This window comes from Talpa occidentalis, unplaced genomic scaffold (assembly GCF_014898055.3).
Source record: "Talpa occidentalis isolate TD23 unplaced genomic scaffold, MPIMG_talOcc4v2.1 talOcc4.3, whole genome shotgun sequence".
Lineage (NCBI taxonomy): Eukaryota > Metazoa > Chordata > Mammalia > Eulipotyphla > Talpidae > Talpa > Talpa occidentalis.
This window is the reverse complement of record NW_023603184.1, coordinates 32,484,329-32,501,674: the sequence shown is the minus strand read 5'-3', so window position 1 is coordinate 32,501,674 and position 17,346 is coordinate 32,484,329. Positions and strand designations below refer to the sequence as shown.

The 17,346-nt window shown below is 50.4% G+C and overlaps 2 protein-coding genes across 2 annotated transcripts in view; one reads left to right on the top strand and one right to left on the bottom strand.

The window, feature by feature from the left end:
• OTOG (otogelin) overlaps nucleotides 1-14,005 on the bottom strand; it is a 76,393-nt gene extending 62,388 nt beyond the window's left edge. The window contains exons 1-11 of the mRNA XM_037521977.2: nucleotides 13,969-14,005; nucleotides 11,341-11,401; nucleotides 11,109-11,169; nucleotides 7,339-7,414; nucleotides 5,967-6,059; nucleotides 5,637-5,791; nucleotides 3,486-3,604; nucleotides 2,059-2,264; nucleotides 1,088-1,218; nucleotides 738-844; nucleotides 227-336 (exon numbers count right to left, since the gene is read on the bottom strand). Coding sequence (XP_037377874.1) covers nucleotides 227-336; nucleotides 738-844; nucleotides 1,088-1,218; nucleotides 2,059-2,264; nucleotides 3,486-3,604; nucleotides 5,637-5,791; nucleotides 5,967-6,059; nucleotides 7,339-7,414; nucleotides 11,109-11,169; nucleotides 11,341-11,401; nucleotides 13,969-14,005 — 1,156 coding nt within the window. The remainder of the gene's footprint in view (nucleotides 1-226; nucleotides 337-737; nucleotides 845-1,087; nucleotides 1,219-2,058; nucleotides 2,265-3,485; nucleotides 3,605-5,636; nucleotides 5,792-5,966; nucleotides 6,060-7,338; nucleotides 7,415-11,108; nucleotides 11,170-11,340; nucleotides 11,402-13,968) is intronic.
• An 862-nt stretch (nucleotides 14,006-14,867) lies between these two features.
• Nucleotides 14,868-17,346, top strand: part of USH1C (USH1 protein network component harmonin) — a 50,218-nt gene continuing 47,739 nt past the window's right edge. The window contains exon 1 of the mRNA XM_037522724.1: nucleotides 14,868-14,979. Coding sequence (XP_037378621.1) covers nucleotides 14,944-14,979 — 36 coding nt within the window. The 5' untranslated portion in view covers nucleotides 14,868-14,943. The remainder of the gene's footprint in view (nucleotides 14,980-17,346) is intronic.

The window sequence follows — 17,346 nt, the reverse complement described above, 5'->3', positions numbered from 1 at the left end:
CCAGGGCATTGATGAGGGTCAGGCAGGCTCTGAGAACCACCCTTATCTCACTCTGTGGCCCTCAGACCGGCCCACTCTTTCCCAAGGGGATGGACCTCAGAGCTTAAATCTCTGACAACTGTGGTTCTGAGCAGAACAGAGCATTGAGCTGAGGCCTGAGAATGCCATTCACAGCCCCTAGGGCAGAGCTTGTTGAATCCCTCCCTGCCCACCAGTCTGCACCTACCGCATTGCCAGAGCTGGGTCCTCCAGCCCTGCAGGGGCCGGCCCGCCTGGGCACATGCTCGAGCATACTCTGCCAGTGCCCGGCACCAGGTGGCTTCATCACCCACTGATCTGTGCAGGAAAGCCAAGGGTCATGCCGGAACAAGACCCAACCTGCCACCAGACCCCCAGCACCCTCTAGAGAGAGCCAGCACTCAGGGCACACCTATTCTCCACGCTCGGAGAGGAAGCCAGGGAAGGCATCTGGTCTAAAGAACCACAAACTGGAAGGCTGACTTATAGCCACAGCAGCGCCACTGGCTTGTGTGACCTATAGGGGGCCAGGCTCCATTTCTGGGCCTCCGTTGAGTGGCAAAGCTCTGTACCACTTATGCAGATAAGAGTTTCAGAGCTCAGGCATCTGCCAGTGCCTCAGATCATTCTGCTCAGTGACCCATAATGAGCCCAACCCCAATACTAAGACAGGTCTCTCCACAACCCAATACCACCCCAGCTGCTGGCTGCCGACTCACTGGCAGAGATCACTGGTACAGCTGGCCGTGAAGGGCAGAGGGCTGACGTAGGCGTGGCAGGCATCAAATGGGGGCCGCAGCAGCGCCTCACACTGCTCATACACACCCTGGACAAGGGCCAGAGCCAGAGCTGGGGGCAGGCAGAGCTGGACACTGGCCTCTGACTTCACCAGTCCCTCGTGGAACCCCAAATTAGGACAGAGGAAGAGGATTGTGGAGAGGACAGGGAACTGGCCACCCTGGGCCCCTGCAACCAGGAATTTTCCAAGAAGCAGGCAGGAAACCAACTTAAGTCATGCACTGGGGTGTGGGTAAGAGGGAGGGAAGGCGGCTCTTCGGAGTGTCCCGACCTGCATGGTTCCTGGGCTTTGCTGCAGGCATGGTGGGCGAGGCAGGGAGGAGATAGTAGGTCCCAGAGGTTGATTTGGGGCCTGCTCCTGCCAGCTGTGTACGAACTCAGCCACATCATCTGTCAGCTTCCCTGCAGCGGAGAACTAGCATAACCACGGGTGGCAGGATGAGGTTAGGGAGCAGGAAGGTAGGAGGAGCCAAAAGATGCCAAGAGGGCAAGGAGTTGAAGAATCCAACCACCTGAGCTTCCATCCCAGTCTGCACTTTCCCAGTTCAGTGATTCTCTGGGAAAAGCTGTTTGGTGGCAATAATCAAGAATGCTCAAGAACCTGCAGTGGCTCCCTACTGTGCTAAACTCAGGGGAGGCAATACCATGCAACAGAAAGAGAGCCAGTATGTGAGACTGCACAAGCTCATGCACCTCTCTGAGTCTCAGTTTCCCCATCTGTGAAATAGGGCTTTATGCCCCCATGAGGTTATTGCAAGGGCTATGTGAAATAATACATGTGAAGTGCTTAGAATGGTGTGGGTGCGCCAAGGTGTCACTTCCCTTCTATCTAGATTCACTATGATTTGGCTTTAAATCCTTTACCTTTACTTCTTACCACTCCTCTGCAGGTAACTTAAGTTCCAACAAGCCTCTTTCTCTTACTGGCTCTCTTAGGCCTGCTGCTCCCAGCCATACCCCCCACACCTTGCAAGTCAGTCTCACCTAGCAAGGTGCCCATTGCAGCCTTACACAAACCCTGTAGGAATTCTCATTGTGACTATTGCAGATGAGGAAACAGAGGTCCGGCCTGGTTAAGAACACACTTAAGGCCACACATTTGGTAAGAATGGACCCCAGGCCTCCCACTGGGTCTTTAGTACCACGACTCTCTGGTTCTACCACAAGTCCCCTCCCATCACTCCTGACCTGTACCTCCACCCCCACCAAAACTCCTTGGAGGCCACCCACCCTGCTCCTCACCATAGCTGGTCACCAAGTCATCCTGAGGATCAGCATTATTGTTCCCACACAGTCCATGGGTCCAGCCCAGGAACTCAGGGCTCATCTTGATGTAGATAGCTGAGGTGCCATCCCAGGCCAGTGTGAAGGCCGACTGATGCCTCACAATGATGTAGCTGGCCAGCCGCTGCAGATGCAGGCTTCCCATCACCTGCGGCAGCTGTACCCTGCAGAGCATAGCCCAGAGCTCCTGGCGTCCACACCACCTCCACCCGCCCAGGCCCTTCACAAAGGCCTCATGTATCAAGCACACAGCACCTGCCCCACCACTTGGCCTCTGGAACCACAGGGTCTAAGGCTGCTCTTTCCCTTGCCCTGACTTCTCAGGTGACTGGAAGTTCACCCTGAGAGAGGGACTCTTTTTGTCTTCAGAGGTTTACAATTGCAATTTGCCTTGCTGAGCTAAATCTTAATGACTGCATTTGACTCCTTCTAGGCAGGAGAGATAATAGAAGCAGACATCTACTTTACTTTGGAGAGAGCAAAAAAGTAGCAGGAAGAATAAAGAGCAAGAGAGAGAGGAGGAAAATGGGGTAGAAAAGAAAGCCCCAGGGATATAGCAATCCTGACTCGTTCTCAGTTTTACCAGAACAGGATTTCCTGGCTAACCTGGAACTTGGCAATTTTCAACCCAGCTAAACAAAAATCAGTAAAGGAAAATAAAAGTTTCTAACCAGCCCAAACTGGAACTGGTCTCATGGAAGAAAAACTTGCAGGCCTTCAATTTTACACTCCGCCCCAGAAAACTTGGTCACTCAGTTCCCAGATCTGAAGCAGGAGACGAGGAAGCGGACAAGGGTGATTGCAGGAAGACCTCCTTAACAGCAATGTGAAGTGACTGGATAGCAAGGATAGGAAAAGACAGTGGAGAATGCAAGGAAGATTTCAGGCGGGACCACAGTTTGGCAGCATTTGGTGTGGGAGCAGATTCCTCACTCCTGGGGTGTTCCCCCAGGCATCTCTCCGGCCCCGCAAGATAACTAGCATTCAAGGACCATATGTCATCAGAAAAGGTTGAAAGGGTGTCAGTATCTGCTCTAAGGAGCATGATGCAGTTGAAAGATTCCTTCAAATTGTGAAAGGAAAAAATGAAGCCTGCTTAGATTGGGATTCTCAGTTATCTGGAGAACTCTGCTGTTGGTCTGAAAACCCACTGCCTGGGAACCCACAAGGCCTGAGGGGTCTGGCACATCATGAGGGACACATCTTTCTACAAACGTAGCAGACTTGAAACCTGGCTTGCCAATCTGGCCCTGCCTTCACAGTGGAAACTCTGCTGTTTGCGTGCAGAAGACAATTTCCTTTAGGCCTGAGAAGGGGAGATATCACCCATTCCCCACTACCGGTGTGGGAAGGGGGAAAGATCAGGGGAGAGGGTGTTCACTTACCGCACACCTCCATGGGTGACCTCCTTGGCCAGATGAATTTCCTGCTCCCCTGCAAAGAAGAGGCTGACAGACCTGGAGCAGGTGTAGGGGGAGGAGCCACACTGCGGGTCATTGTGCACCTGATTGGGGGGTTGAGAGACCAGTGTGCAGACCTGCCACAGACCCTGAGCTTCAGCCCTGGGCCCAGCGGCACCCTGTTGAGGTTCCATTAATGCTGTCCTCTGTCCTCCTGGATGCCAAGCACCTTTCCTCTGCCATCTTTCCCATCAATCCCCCTCTCCCCACCACTTAGCCACAGGAAGTCTATGATTATCTGCATTTCAGAAAGAAGACAACCGTGAAGTTGAAGTGATAAAGATTATAAACACATACAGGATTCTAGTCCAGATCTGATGGCTCAAATTCAGGCCTTTTGCCATTTTATCTTGTTATCTTCCTTTTTCTGGAACTTTTGTTTATCCACCCAGGTTATCCCATCAGATTAAAGTGAGATTATACACTTACACTTATATAAAACCCATATCTCCAAGCCCTAAACAGGAAAGGGAGATGAAGCTTCCCCCAGAGTGTAGAGAAAAGGTCTGAAAATATGTCTCTGCCAAGTGTGGAAACCCTCCCCATAAGCAGACCTTTCACTAGATTATTATTAAATGTGGTTAAGTGGGACCCGTGAACACTACTCCATAGTCTAATTAAATAGTTTTTTAACTTATCTGATCATGACCCACAATAAGAAGTTATATATAGACACATAAAGCAAAATGCGACAAAATAATACTGACGTTTATGAATGTACACTGCATTCTTACAAGATTTTCTATTCTCTTTTTTCTGTGCTGGTTGTGACTAAGTTGATAGAATGACCAACAGGCATGTGGCACCCCATTAGTCTAATTCAAACATATCCATCATGAAATGACAGTCATGAAAAACTGGTGTGTGGTACCCAAGGCAGAGCAGGGAGAATCAGTCAGGGTTCTCAGGGAATAGGCCCCAGGGCAGCCTGTACGCAGGTTTGAACCTGAACAGAAGGAGCAAACCTGGCTGACAGAGGGGTGACACTGAGCACTGGGATCACCCCACACTCCCCACCCCTTGAGCCAGCAGAGCTGGCTCCAAATAGACTTTTCTCCAGATGAAGAGCCATTCCCTGGATGTGCTGGGGATACTGACTGATTCTCCCTGCTCTGCCTTGGGTACCACACACCAGTTTTTCATGTCTGAAGGTCCCATGACTCAATACATGAGGCAAATCTGTAAACCCAGCCCTACTCAATAGTGAGTCTCACACACATACATGTACAAGAATAAACTTCTACCGAGCACCCATCCAGGTGTAGGGAACCCCAAACGAGCAGACATGGTCACTAGCTTGGAAAGCTTACATGTGGTAGAGACCAACCCTGAAACAGACCTTTATAAAAGAAATGCAATGACAGTTATGTAGAACTTTTTTTACACAGAGAGGAGCTTCTACATCATCTCAGGAGGTCAGGGCATCCAGAAAGTCTTCTTAGAGGAGGTGACCCTGAACCGAGTCATCCAGAACCTCTATCATTTCCCTGAGGCAAATTCCCTTTGCCTAGAATGTTCTCATGTCCACCTCCTTATCCTGTGACCCTTCACTTGGTTAATTTGAATTCATTCTTCAATCCCAATTTAAATGTCACTTCCCTCAGGAAGCCCTTCCTGACCACCATCCTTCCCAATAAGCACAGTTAAGTTTCCATCTCATGCTCTTCTAGCATTTTGCATTTCTCCTCTGTAGCACTCAGTTGCATTTTAAATGATTCATTTGCTTTGATGTCTGTTTTCCTCATTAGACTAAAAGTTCTGTAAGGACAGAACTTCATCTGTTTTGTTGCCCACAAGGCTGCTACAAACCTTGTGCCAGGAAGAGTACAGGTATACATTTAATAAATCCTTGATGAATGAGCAACTAAATGAATAAATGGCCAGGGGCAACTAGGAGTGGGTTGGTGAGAGAACTGGGGAGCTCCCAGTTCCTTCTAAGTGCAGACTCTCTAGGTAAGATCTGGCAGTGGGGAGGAAGCTGCCAATTTCTCTAACTATGACAAGCAGAACCCAGACCAACACAGCAACCATGGCCTATGGGGTTTTCCTGGACAGACAGGGCAGAGAAGGCCTCACCTGGACTGAGAAGATCTGCCCCTCTGGTTCGTGGCACCCCACCAGTGTGTAACTGCCCTTCCCAGAGAAATAGTAGTAAAGGCCATCAAATGTCTCCACGTGGTGCTGTCCCCATGCCCGGCAGATGCTATCCCGTTCCGGACCAGCATTGTACACTGAGCCAGGGAAAAGAAAACCTCTCTGAGTAGCGGTGGTGAGCACCAAGCCAGGGGTTGATGGTTTCAACCCTGGCGGAACAACCCCATCTCCTCCCAGCCCAGGACCCCACCAGCCCACAGCTTTCCCTGTACCCACAGCTCCTCTCAGGGGCAGGATCGAGCCCAGACCCACCCATCTGGCAGTGTGGCCCGGTGGCATTGAAGCGTCTGCAATCACAGTAGGCGGGGTGCACACATTCTCCCCCATTGAAGCAGGAAAACAAGTCTGCAAGGGAAATATAGAAGGCACTTCAGTTTAGCCAAGGTTGACAGAACCCAGTGACGCAGCACTTTCTTCAAGCTGGGGCCTGGAGAAACTCAGATCCCCATCTCAGATAGTTCCAGGGTTCCTTAGTAGCTAACCTTAAGGGGCACATGACCAGGTAACTTGGACTGCTGCCTGTCACCTTCCTGGCAGGCAGGTGGGGTGGGAACAGAGTACCTGTCTTCAAGATGCACCAAGTGGCCCTCAGCCCAGCCCCACCTAGACTTTTTGCTAGGGGGAAAAGGATGTCCTAAAGCTAATTCCATACAGGCTTTGTGGACTCCACCCCCACCCCAGGCCAAAGCCAAAGACACTGGGAACTCCAAATCCCATCCCCACCAAAGGGAAGGTGGCTGGGACCTGAGGGTGGGGTTAAGCAGCCAGGTTGATATAAAAGGCAGACATGTGGGCTTTGGGGGGGGGTCCCCCATTTTGGCTCCCCGCCAGCTCGCAGCGTCTGGCCAGCTCTGAGAGTGACTTTGGGTTTTCCAGGTCGGCAGATCGGGTAGGACACATTAAAGACTTTATTTCCTTATTTTCTCCCTGAGTTGTACATTTTCCTTATTTCCTTTTCCCTTGTAAATAAACCTTTTATTAACCTTTTGTGTGTGCCTGTAGTAGAGTATTAGTAAGTCCCTTTTAAGCGCGCGGGTGAGGACCCACAGCCAGGAACCCGTTCAATATCGGGGCTGCTCCCATTTTGACTCCCTAAGTTCAAAATTCCTGGCCTCCAGGCAAGACCAGCAGAACTGAGAATATGGAGCATGTGAGGTTGTTAGGGGGAAAAGGATGTCCTAAAGCTAATTTCATACAGGCTTTGTGGACTCCACCCCCACCCCAGGCCAAAGCCAAAGACACTGGGAACTCCAAATCCCATCACCACCAAAGGGAAGGTGGCTGGGACCTGCAGGTGGGGTTAAGCAGCCAAGTAAGTATAAAGACAGACACGTGGGCTTTGGGGGGTCCCTCTGTCCTATAACAGGGTGAGCAGGCAGACTTCAAGAGACCTCTCCTCACTGCTCCATAAGTGCAGGGGAAGAGGCCAAGACATAAACCAGAAGGAAGAGAGACTCACATTGGAATATAGGTGAGAGAAAGGCCACAGAAGACAGGAAGGCAAAGCAGAAAGGAGTGTGGTGAGGGGAAAAGAGGCCCAGAGGGAAACCCCTTTGCTGTCACAGGCCTTTGGAGGTCGGGGCCTTCTCACATACAGCCCACAGGCCACAAGGAGACCACTTACAAGATGGTGCACATTTGGCCCGATGGAGCCGCCTTTCCCAGGAAGACACAGCCAAGATGTCCAGGGCTTCAACCTCCTTTTAAAAACAGGAGAAGCAAGAGACATGATGTGACTTGAGGGAAAACAGCTTTCCAGGAGGTCATAGCCCTTCCCACCAAGTACCTCAAGGTTGAGGGGCTGGGGGGCTCCCTTTGCCCTTGGTGCCAAGTCCCTCCACCTCCCCAGGCTCACCTGTGAGGACTGACAGGGAGGATTTCAGGTCTGCTCTATGCCCAGGAGTGAAGGTCTAGTTTTTATCCTCCCAAGTGGCCATCTCCATGAAAGGTTGGGGAGGCCTATAGCCTGAACACATTTCTTTCCTTCCATGCTCCAATATCCCCCAGCTCTCCTCCCTCCTTCCCTCCCCAGTGAACCTTTGTGTCTTCCACAGTCCGACACAAAACCTCCTTGTCTGGAGAACAAACGTGGCTCCTCCTCACCACAGAAACCTTGTAAGGCTGAGCTGAGAAACAAAAGCAGCCCCTTACCCCAGGGCAGAGAAACATCTCACCCTACCCCCACCCCAACCTTTCTTTTGGGCTCTTCTAACAAGAGCGAAAACAGTGCCTCCAGATCACCACGCCCTATCCTCAGGACTCTCTGATACCACAAATCTGAAGAGGACATAGGCAAGGTAACTAAGAAATATATTTTCCAGACCAGAAATCTCAACACTTGGCCTCTTAGGTGTAAATCACTGAAATTAGGACTGTCTTTAACATCACGTGTCATCCCTTTGTTAACTGACTAGGCCCCCCAATCTTTCCAACCCTAGTGTGAGGAATGTGATGTCACCTGAGCCTGGGCCCTGGCCACAGTGGGCTTCTCCCTCTAGTAACCTTAGTCTCCTCCTTTGTACAACTTCCCACAATTATGCGCCTGGCCCTGGACCAAATTCAGTGAATAGGACAAAGTCTCTATCCTCACGAAGCTCACATTCTTGTTCACGGGCCAACAAATGACAAACCACACTGTGGACACTTGTCTCGTATGTCTTCCCTTCCGGTCAACTCTGCAACTCTGCGCCTGAACCCCAGCCTCCAGCAAAGGACTCAGACACAGAAATAACAAGTACCCTTGGTCCCAGAGCCAAAGCCCGGCTCTTTGCTCCTCCTTGGTGAGCCGAGACTCTCCATCTTACCCCTCTTCCTGTGCTGCTGGCCCCTAGGAGGGACCCTACTAGACCTCGTTTCAGTGTGTTTATGCCATTGCTTCTGGGTCCTAGGTTCACCCTGACTCTCTTTACTTTGCAGGTCCAGAACCCCAGGCATCAGGCTCCAAACTCATGGAGCCTCAGAGACCATGAGAAAATAGGACAAAGTAGCCAGTAAAACAGTCACCACCAAATCCCATAGGTCCCTATTAAACTTAGCCTCTGTGTATTAATTAAACTTAAACTTTGTGGGTCTCCACTCCTCACCCCTACCTCAGAAGTGGCCTCTGAGATAAGCGTTGAAGGTATGATAGCCTATGCTGCAAAGAGTCGAGACCATTTTGTGGAGACAAATTTTAAAGCCTGTCCAGATGACTAGACTTCAGTATAGATTAGGAGCTGGTAATCATTTTTATGCCTTTGGCAATCTAGTGAATCCCTCTGACAATCTAGCGAAGCCTATGGATCCCATCTCAGAATATTTTAAAATACATTAAGCACAACCAAAGATGCCAAAGGAAATAAATTGCATGGCAGTGTAGTTATGAAAGCATTTTATTAAAAAATGTGATTCGGTAATAGTTGAGCTTCTTGATTAACATATTAAATAATAAATGCCAGCAGCAGTTCTTGTCATTACGAAATTTTTGACATAGTGAGCATACCAACAAAACTATAAGATGATATGAAAATATCTGTGACCTCTTTTGGTGAGAGTCACAGACACTTAACACTCCTGTAGCCTATAGGAATAACTGAAGGGACTGCTAATTTCTCATTTTATCCAGTTCCTGGGACAGGCCAGGGGTCGGATATCAATAATAGGGCTCAGACCTGCAGAGCCCTCTTGGTAAACCCCTGGGGTCACTCACACCAGGAATCAGTGCAGGTTAGATCGAGGCTTTTGTAAATAATGCATTTTCCCATCCCAGTACATGGACCACTGGTCTACATTATTGATTCTCTAGAGAAAGGCTGAGCTCTACTGGGGTGAGGCAGCACTGAAATGGATCAAGGGCTGCTGATCTGGGGTGCCCTCCTTACTGATGAGGGCATTACAGTTAGAAACCCTTGCAGGACCCCAGTTTCACTTTCTAACTAAATAGCTTCATTACCCCACATCCCCATTACATTTTCTTTAAAGAAGGGCCATTCCAATCACTTATTTGCTCTCAAGAGTGATTTGAGAAACCTACTAGGGTTCCCTGCTTCAGATGCTTCCCCATGGAAAAAGTTCCTGGAAACCCTTCACACCTGAGACTCCAGATGCTAGTATGAGTCTGATCCTGGATTTCAGGAAGCTGCCCTAAAATCCAGCAAGAAGAATAGATAAGTCTGCCAGAGTAAGGATTATTTCCCCCACTAAAATACAAAAATCCCTGGATCCTATGGGATATTCATGGTGCTGGGGAATAGGCCTGGATCCACCTGCTCCTTGGAGGCCCCCCAAAAGTCACCCACTTACCTCAACTTCCCCATCTATGAAAAGAATAACATTATCTTTCCACTCAAACTATATCTGATTGTGATTCTAGAATGTGGGGCATGGACAAATAGATAAGAAGTAAAATCCCCAGGTAATCCACATGTTGCAGGATAAGCATACCTGGTCACTTTGGGGTCCTCATATCTATTTCCAAAGGCAAGTATTTGGGACTACTGTTTTCTATTACAAACGATAGATTGGCATAAGAAGCTACCCATGGGCCTCCCTGGTGGCACAAGGTTTAGATGCAACCTATGAAGCTGTCCACAGCCTCTGCAGCACGAGTTCGATCCCCAGCCAGGGAGCAACCCATGTGGCGCAGCAAACCTCTCCTGACTCACCTGCTGCTCCCCTCAGCAGTGTACTTCAGTCAATCTGCCTGTTCTGTTCCACACTCTGTCTCTGGTGAATCTTCTCACCCCCTGCACCTCTGGCCTGTACCACAGCTCTTATATGCATAAATAAATAAATCTTACCAAAAAAAAAAGAAGCTATCCAGAACTGACCCTTAGGACGGGGGTGGGGGGTGGGTTGAAAATCAAGATGCCCGGGGAGACCCAGCTATGCGGGGGGCTGGATTTGAAACATGAGGCTTAGAAAGGAGGCAAATGCAGGCCAGGACTGGAAAGACACTCTGAGTCACCTGATCCAGAGACCAAAGAAATTTGGCAAAGAGAGACTAAAACACCACCTCTTCTGAATGTGTGGAGGAACCCAGGAAGCAGCGGAAAGGGTCAAGACTCAGGACAGTAGTTCAGAGCTCTTCTCAATCATCCTTCCTTGCAAACCCCACCAGGTTAAGCAGGAAAAAACTCCACTCGCCTAGTCCCTCACCTTCCCACTTTCACTAGGGGTAGGGGAGAACTCAGCTGTCTGAATTCACATCTTGGTGCCTCTTACCCTTAAAAAAAAAAAAAGCTGGCTCTAGAACCCCAAGGCATTAAGAGAGTAGGACTAGAAGTGATTTATAACTTTGCATAGCGGAGATACCAGAAACTTTGTTCCCTTCTAACTAATTCCAGAGACAACTAGACTACAACCTCCTGGCAGCCTCTGACCCAGTGATACCCCCCTTTCCCAGACTCCCCTCACCTGGCCTCCCATCACCATTCTAGCATCATCTGTGATCAGGGCTGCCTCTTGATGGCTGTGGCTAAAAAAGAAGCAAGACTGGCATGGGTGAGGGGCTAGGAACTGTCCAGGTCTCCCCACTACCACAAGATCCATGGGTTCCACCCTCTTGGTATAAACCCCTGGGGTCACTCATACCAGGAATCAATGCAGGAGCAGTGAGTGGGGCAGCCACAAGCTAGCATCTACTCACCTGGGATCCTTGGCTGGCTCAGGCTGCACCTCTGCATTGCCCCTGGATGTGAGTGCTGCAGCTGGTGAGGGAAATTACTCTGGACTCAGGTGATGCCTCCCTCTGTTGGACTTGCAACCACAGGCCCCCACCTGCATTCCCCTCCCCCTCTCCAGCAAACTTGTGCACGATCCCCCTCCCATTCTCACTTCCTGTCTTTTCTTTCCCTCCCTAGTTAATCTTCTCCAACAAGGGTCTCACTCTTTCCTGCCACATTTTGTACCCCAGTTCTCCCAGTTCCCCACCTTGGGTCTCTTCCACTGGGCCTATTTTGAGACCCTTTCTCCTGGCTGTCCCCAGCCTCCCTTCTCTTCGGAGCCCTCTCTCCCCTGAACTTCTCCCAGGCTGTCCTTAGAGGCTCCCTCAAATCTCTTTTTCCTCCCTCTCTCCAACCTGCCCAAATTTCCCCCAACACTTCGCCTCCCCTTGTTCACACCCTCTCACCGAGAGACTGCGCTCGCCGAGACACCCCTGCAGGCTCACCCGCGGGCAGCCAGACACCAGCGAGCAGCAGGCAGAGCGCGGGCGCCGGGGCGCGCGGAATCGAGGACCCCATCAGGGTGCGCGGGACCTGGAAGCCTGAGTGCAAGCTGAGTCCGAGGTGCTTCTCCAGCCCAGGAAGGGTCACACCTCCACTAAGTGGCACCTCCCTTTCTCGCTCTCTAGCCCCAGGGTTCTCTCGTCCCACCTCCCAGGCGCTGGCTCCTCCCCGAGGGTGACAGGACCACCCCCCTCACTGGCATAATTTAAGGGAATGGCACGGTCTAGTCTTTGCTCTTCCTGGCCTGTGACTACTCATGCCCAGGAAAGACTGGATTTAGAATGTGCAGGACAACAAGGAGGCAGCCTGGGTAGCAACCTGTTGAGATATCTATCTATCTAGCTGTCTGTCTGTCTGTCTATACCTTACACCGCAGAGCTCCCTGAAGCAGAAGACTAGGTCCTGGAAGCCCTTCACACCAGAAACCCCAGATGCTGGTGTGTGTCTGGTCTTTCCATCTCATTTTATCCAGTTCCTGGGACAGGCCAGGGGTCAGATATCAATAATAGGGCTCCGACCTGCAGAGCCCTAGCTTGTGCTCCCACCACTGCCCCCCACAGCCTCCACTTGGGGACCCAAGTCCCTACCCTACCCAGTTTTGAGCACCTCTAGGAAATGGATCATGCCTTAGTCCTCTATACGTCCAACCTGGCTCAGGCCCCAGCTCAGGAAATGTTAACTGAGTGAGAGACGTGCTTCACATTGCCATATTACTGCTCACATCAAGTCGAACTTTGACAGGAGCGAAGTATACTTTTTTTTTAAAGATTTATTTATTTATGCATACAAGAACTGGGGTGCAGGCCAGAGGTGCGGGGGGTGAGAAGATTCACCAGAGACAAAGAGGGGAGCAGAAACGGCAGAGGTACTGAAATGCACTGCTGAGGGGAGCAGTGGGCGAGACAGGAGAGGTCTGCTGAGCCATGTGGGTTGCTCCCTGGCAGGCTGGGGATCGAACTTGTGCTGCAGAGGCTGTGGATAGCTTCATAGTGCTGTGCTTAACCCCTTGCGCCACGAGGGAGGCCCAACGAAGTATACTTTTGTGGACATGGTACACTTCCTGTCCAGAAAAAAAAAAATGTAATGGTGGAAATGTGGGTCTGAGAGCTTTGGAAACCTCATTCACTTGACCAACTAAGTGTTGCAACACCAACTAGATGTCAGGTGGTGGTGATGTGGGCCCCAATAAACCCTTGGACATTGGGTCATTCATTCATTCATTCATCCATCAACAAAATTATTGTGTACCTATTCTCCACCACACATTGTTTCAGGATATACTGGCAAGTAAGGCACACATAGTTACCCCACACAGGGTGAAGCCATGGGCATACATAGAAGATAAGGAGGCAAGAGCCAAGGATGGAGTTCTAAAATACTAGTTAAGAAGTGGATGAAGACAGTATTGTTCTCACAGGAAGTTTGAAAAGTAATATTCATAGAAGAGGAGAACCAGAACTCGATAGTGTCCTCAAAACCAGGAGGGAACCATTTTAAGCATTTTAAGATTCCCCACAGGAGTCTGTGGGGGCACGGGTTCATGTGTAAGAAGGATTAGGATGCCCGTGGAACATATTCCCCCCAAAAGGATATTTGTCATACTGACCCGATTCTAAATATGAATAAACAAACAACTGTAGGACATATTCTAGATATGTACCAATAGATGATCAGGGAAGTCATTTGCAGGAGGATATATTTTGTGTGTCTTTCCTTGACTTTTGAAAAAAATCACACAAGCCTACCTTTTATCTCTGGCTAATGAACTATGCTAACATGAGAACAAGCATAATATTTATTTCAAGGTTGTTCTTCATCAGGGAACTATATCTCAAACTGGAAAAACTTCAGGGGAGGTCTTTAGGCACCCCTGAAGTTACAATTGTAGGTGCTTCATTGATTTGGGCTGCTCTAGCTCTCCCTATCCCCTGACATGGTGCACACAGGTAAGGCCCCAATCCTCTCTGTGGTAAACCCCTGGGGTCACTCACACCAGGAATCAATACAGGAGCAGTGAATGGGGCAGCCACAAGCTAGCATCTACTCACCTGGGATCCTGGGCTGGCTCAGGTTGTACCTCTGCATTGCCCTGGGGTGCTGCCTCTGGGGAGGGGGAATTACTCTGGACTCGTGATGCCCCCTTTCTTGGCACAAGCTTCATAATTAATGATTCCCACTCTCTCCATTAACATCTGTTTCACTTCTGCCCCTCTCTTTCCGCTCAGTCTGTCCCACCTTCCTCACTGTCTTTGAACCCCAACACTAGATTAAGGAGCTGAGCAAACGTAGCTTGAATTGAATCAATGAAACATAAGGACCCTGGTTCCTGGGTAAAGGTCAGTCTTAAATCAGGATGTCATTTTGCCAATTGCTCCATGCTTAAGTCAGTGTGTGTGTGTGTTTGGGGAGAATGGACTGGGGAGGCGGGAGGGGCAGTCGATTGAGAGGGGGCACATCCACCCACTGGTTCAGGCCCATAAGCCACACAAGACCCAGCCAAGGAATCCACAGATCAAAAATTTCGTCTGAGTGGGAAAAGCCCATGGGGAGGACATCATGGAATGTGCACTGTAAGTGAGATGCATGGCAAGGGGTGACAGACAGCCTCGGGAGGGTGAACGGGCCTCTATTTTTTTATCCAGAGAAAAGTGAATAAAGTACCCCACTAAAGAGTCTCAGGACCTCTTTATCCCAGGTCTTACAAAAAGTTCTAAATTCCTCAAGCCTCCTGCGATCCACTCCCTCAACCGCCAGTGTTTGGGGGGCGGGCATGCCAAGAGGAGCGCCGGCCTCAGCCCCACCATGTCGTAACCATACTCCAGTCTTGAGGCTCCCGGGGCGTTAGTGGGAGGCGGGAAGCCAAGTGGGGTTGTCGGCCTCCTCCCGAGGCCTCGCCCCGCCTGCGCCAGGCTCCGCCTCCAGCGCGCCCCGGCGGGCTCAGGTCGCTGCTGCGGCCGGCTCCGGGTAGCCCGGCACCCCAATCAGCAAGTTGTGCAGCGTCGCGCGCTCCATCTGGCCCAGCCATGGACCGGAAGGTGGCCCGAGAATTTCGGCACAAGGTCAGAGCCGCTAGGGGCCCCTTAGCACCCAGGAACTCAGAATCCCCGGGGAGTGCATGGGGTATAGACAATCCTGGGGACACCCTCCCTTTTCCGGCTGATCTGAGAGCTCTGGGCTGGGACTGGGAGGATTGGGGGTCATTTGGTAGCCAGCAGGGATCCCCAGTAAAATGAGGAGGGGGTGCTGGGACTGATCCAGGTGTGGGGACCACCTAACTGATCCTGAAAGTGTCCTTTCTCCTCTGCCCTCCAGGGGCTGGGACTTCTCTGGGCTTGGAATCCCAGCTCAAGACAGGGACTCTTCTCTGAGATGCCCCATAGTGGCGAGTCCTCCTTCTCCCCCCACTTAGCATCCCCTCCTTTCTCAGCGTGCTGGAGCATGTGAGGGTGCAGGGGCAATATCCAGAGGTGAGGACTGGCAGGAAGGGGAACTGGATTTCTGTGTGTATGTGTGTCCTTTGACCTCCAAACATAAGTCAGAAATGCTCTGGGGAGCTCCCTTCCTGCTTGAGGTATTTATTAGGGTCTGAGAAGCAACTGTTTAACCAGTGGGCAGCGGGACGAGGGGAGGAGGGGCAGGCAGCTAGATCCTTCAGGCAGAGACACATCTCTGCTGGTGTGTCCCAGAGAGAGGCTTCCTTGGTGGTTCCTGATCCTCCGAAACCACCATTGAAAGCTGGGGATTTCACCCCAGGACATTTCCAGAATTGTTTCCAGAGCTGTGCAGGTGCCACTGAGGCCCTAAGACAGAGAAGACCTTTCAAGGGGATGTGGTGTGGACCTCCCCATGCCTCACAACCCAAGGTGAAGCCCAGGGTGGGGTCGGGGCTCCTGGAGCTACCCTCAGGCCCTGCCAGAGTGGCTGTGTGCCCTGTCGCCTTCCCACAGACAGGAAATCCCTTCCAGTGCCTAAGGGAACAGAGCTCAGACTCCCCACCCAGAGGCCCAAGGAAGCCAGGGGAGTCAGCCAGCATGAAAGTCACAGAGGATAAAGGCCAAGAGGCCTAGAGTCAGTCATTCATATAATAAACATGTTTTGCATACTCACCATGCCAGTCAGTGCCCTCACATTGCTAGTTCTGTGGGAGGCCATCCCAATACTAATAATTACCAAGCTGGGATAAAGGTTTGGTGGCAGCCCAAAGGAGGCAACTGTACTAACAAAGGTATCCCTGCAAAATGGGGCCTTGGATGTCCCAGAGGTAACAGGTGGCTGGAAGTACAGCAGGAGTTGGGGGTTGGTGAATAGCAAAGGGCGTATGAGAGAGTGTTCACCAGGGCATCCTATTGCAAAGGAACATGAGGGGAGAAATTTCAGCCTCTGAAGACATTTGGTGAGTGTAGATTTCAGACAATTCACTTTGAAGGAGCACAACACCCCAGCCCCCACCACAGAACTCTGGCTTGGATTACATTTTCCTGCCCTTGAGCTGAAAGTAAGGCCAGGTCCTATTTTTTTCTCTCTCTGGGATACTACTTTTCCCTCTTTTAAGAGAATTACTTCTGGGGTCCCTGGTATCAAAATGGGCCCCTGAACATTCCTCAGGCTCCACAGACAGCCCAGGACCTCAGGCCTCTGTGTTTCCACTGCCCTGTTCTTCCTCATCTCAAGAGTCATTACCTATTAATGCCCCTGTGCATGCAGGTGGGGCAGGCGCCTGGGCTGGGCAAGGCCTGGGCTGGACTTTGTGCCCTGCTGTTTCCAAGGCACCAGCAGCCTTTTCTTCCCAGGTTGGAGGTCATCCGGAACTGTGAGAGAGGATGAAGCAGCAGAGACTAGAGATGGGGGCACACTAGTACACTGGGTGAAACTTACACCTTGCTGTTGATTATTCTCTAGAAGTTTCTTCTGTAGTGCTTCAGAATAAATTTACTGCTTGGGAGAGGTCTAGCACCTAAATCTTGAGTTGTTGGAGGAGGCACTAAAGGTAGTCTGTTCTTATAAAAAGTGCTGTGTGACCTTGAATAAGTTATTAGCCTCTCTGTGCCTTGGCTAATTTGTTAAATGAGATGACAGTACTATTTAACTAGTATGTATATTATACATGCTTAGATGGGATCTACACATATTTAGGAAGCTTAAGTAGGTCCTGGCATTTAGTGAGTACTCAGTTGATATCTACTACTGTCTATTATCTGAAGTTATACAGTAACATTTACCTAGTATGTGAACTAGAACTCAGGTCAAATCTCAACCTTGTCACTCACTGCCATTGAGACCTTGAACAACCACTTAATCTTTCTGAGCTTTGGGTTCCTCAGCTATTAGGTGAGGTCCGTAGTTGCTTTCCTTATGGACAAGCTAGCATTAAACAGGAATTCTCTGTCATATGATACTGTTCCCATCTGGAGTGTATTCCTCTGGGT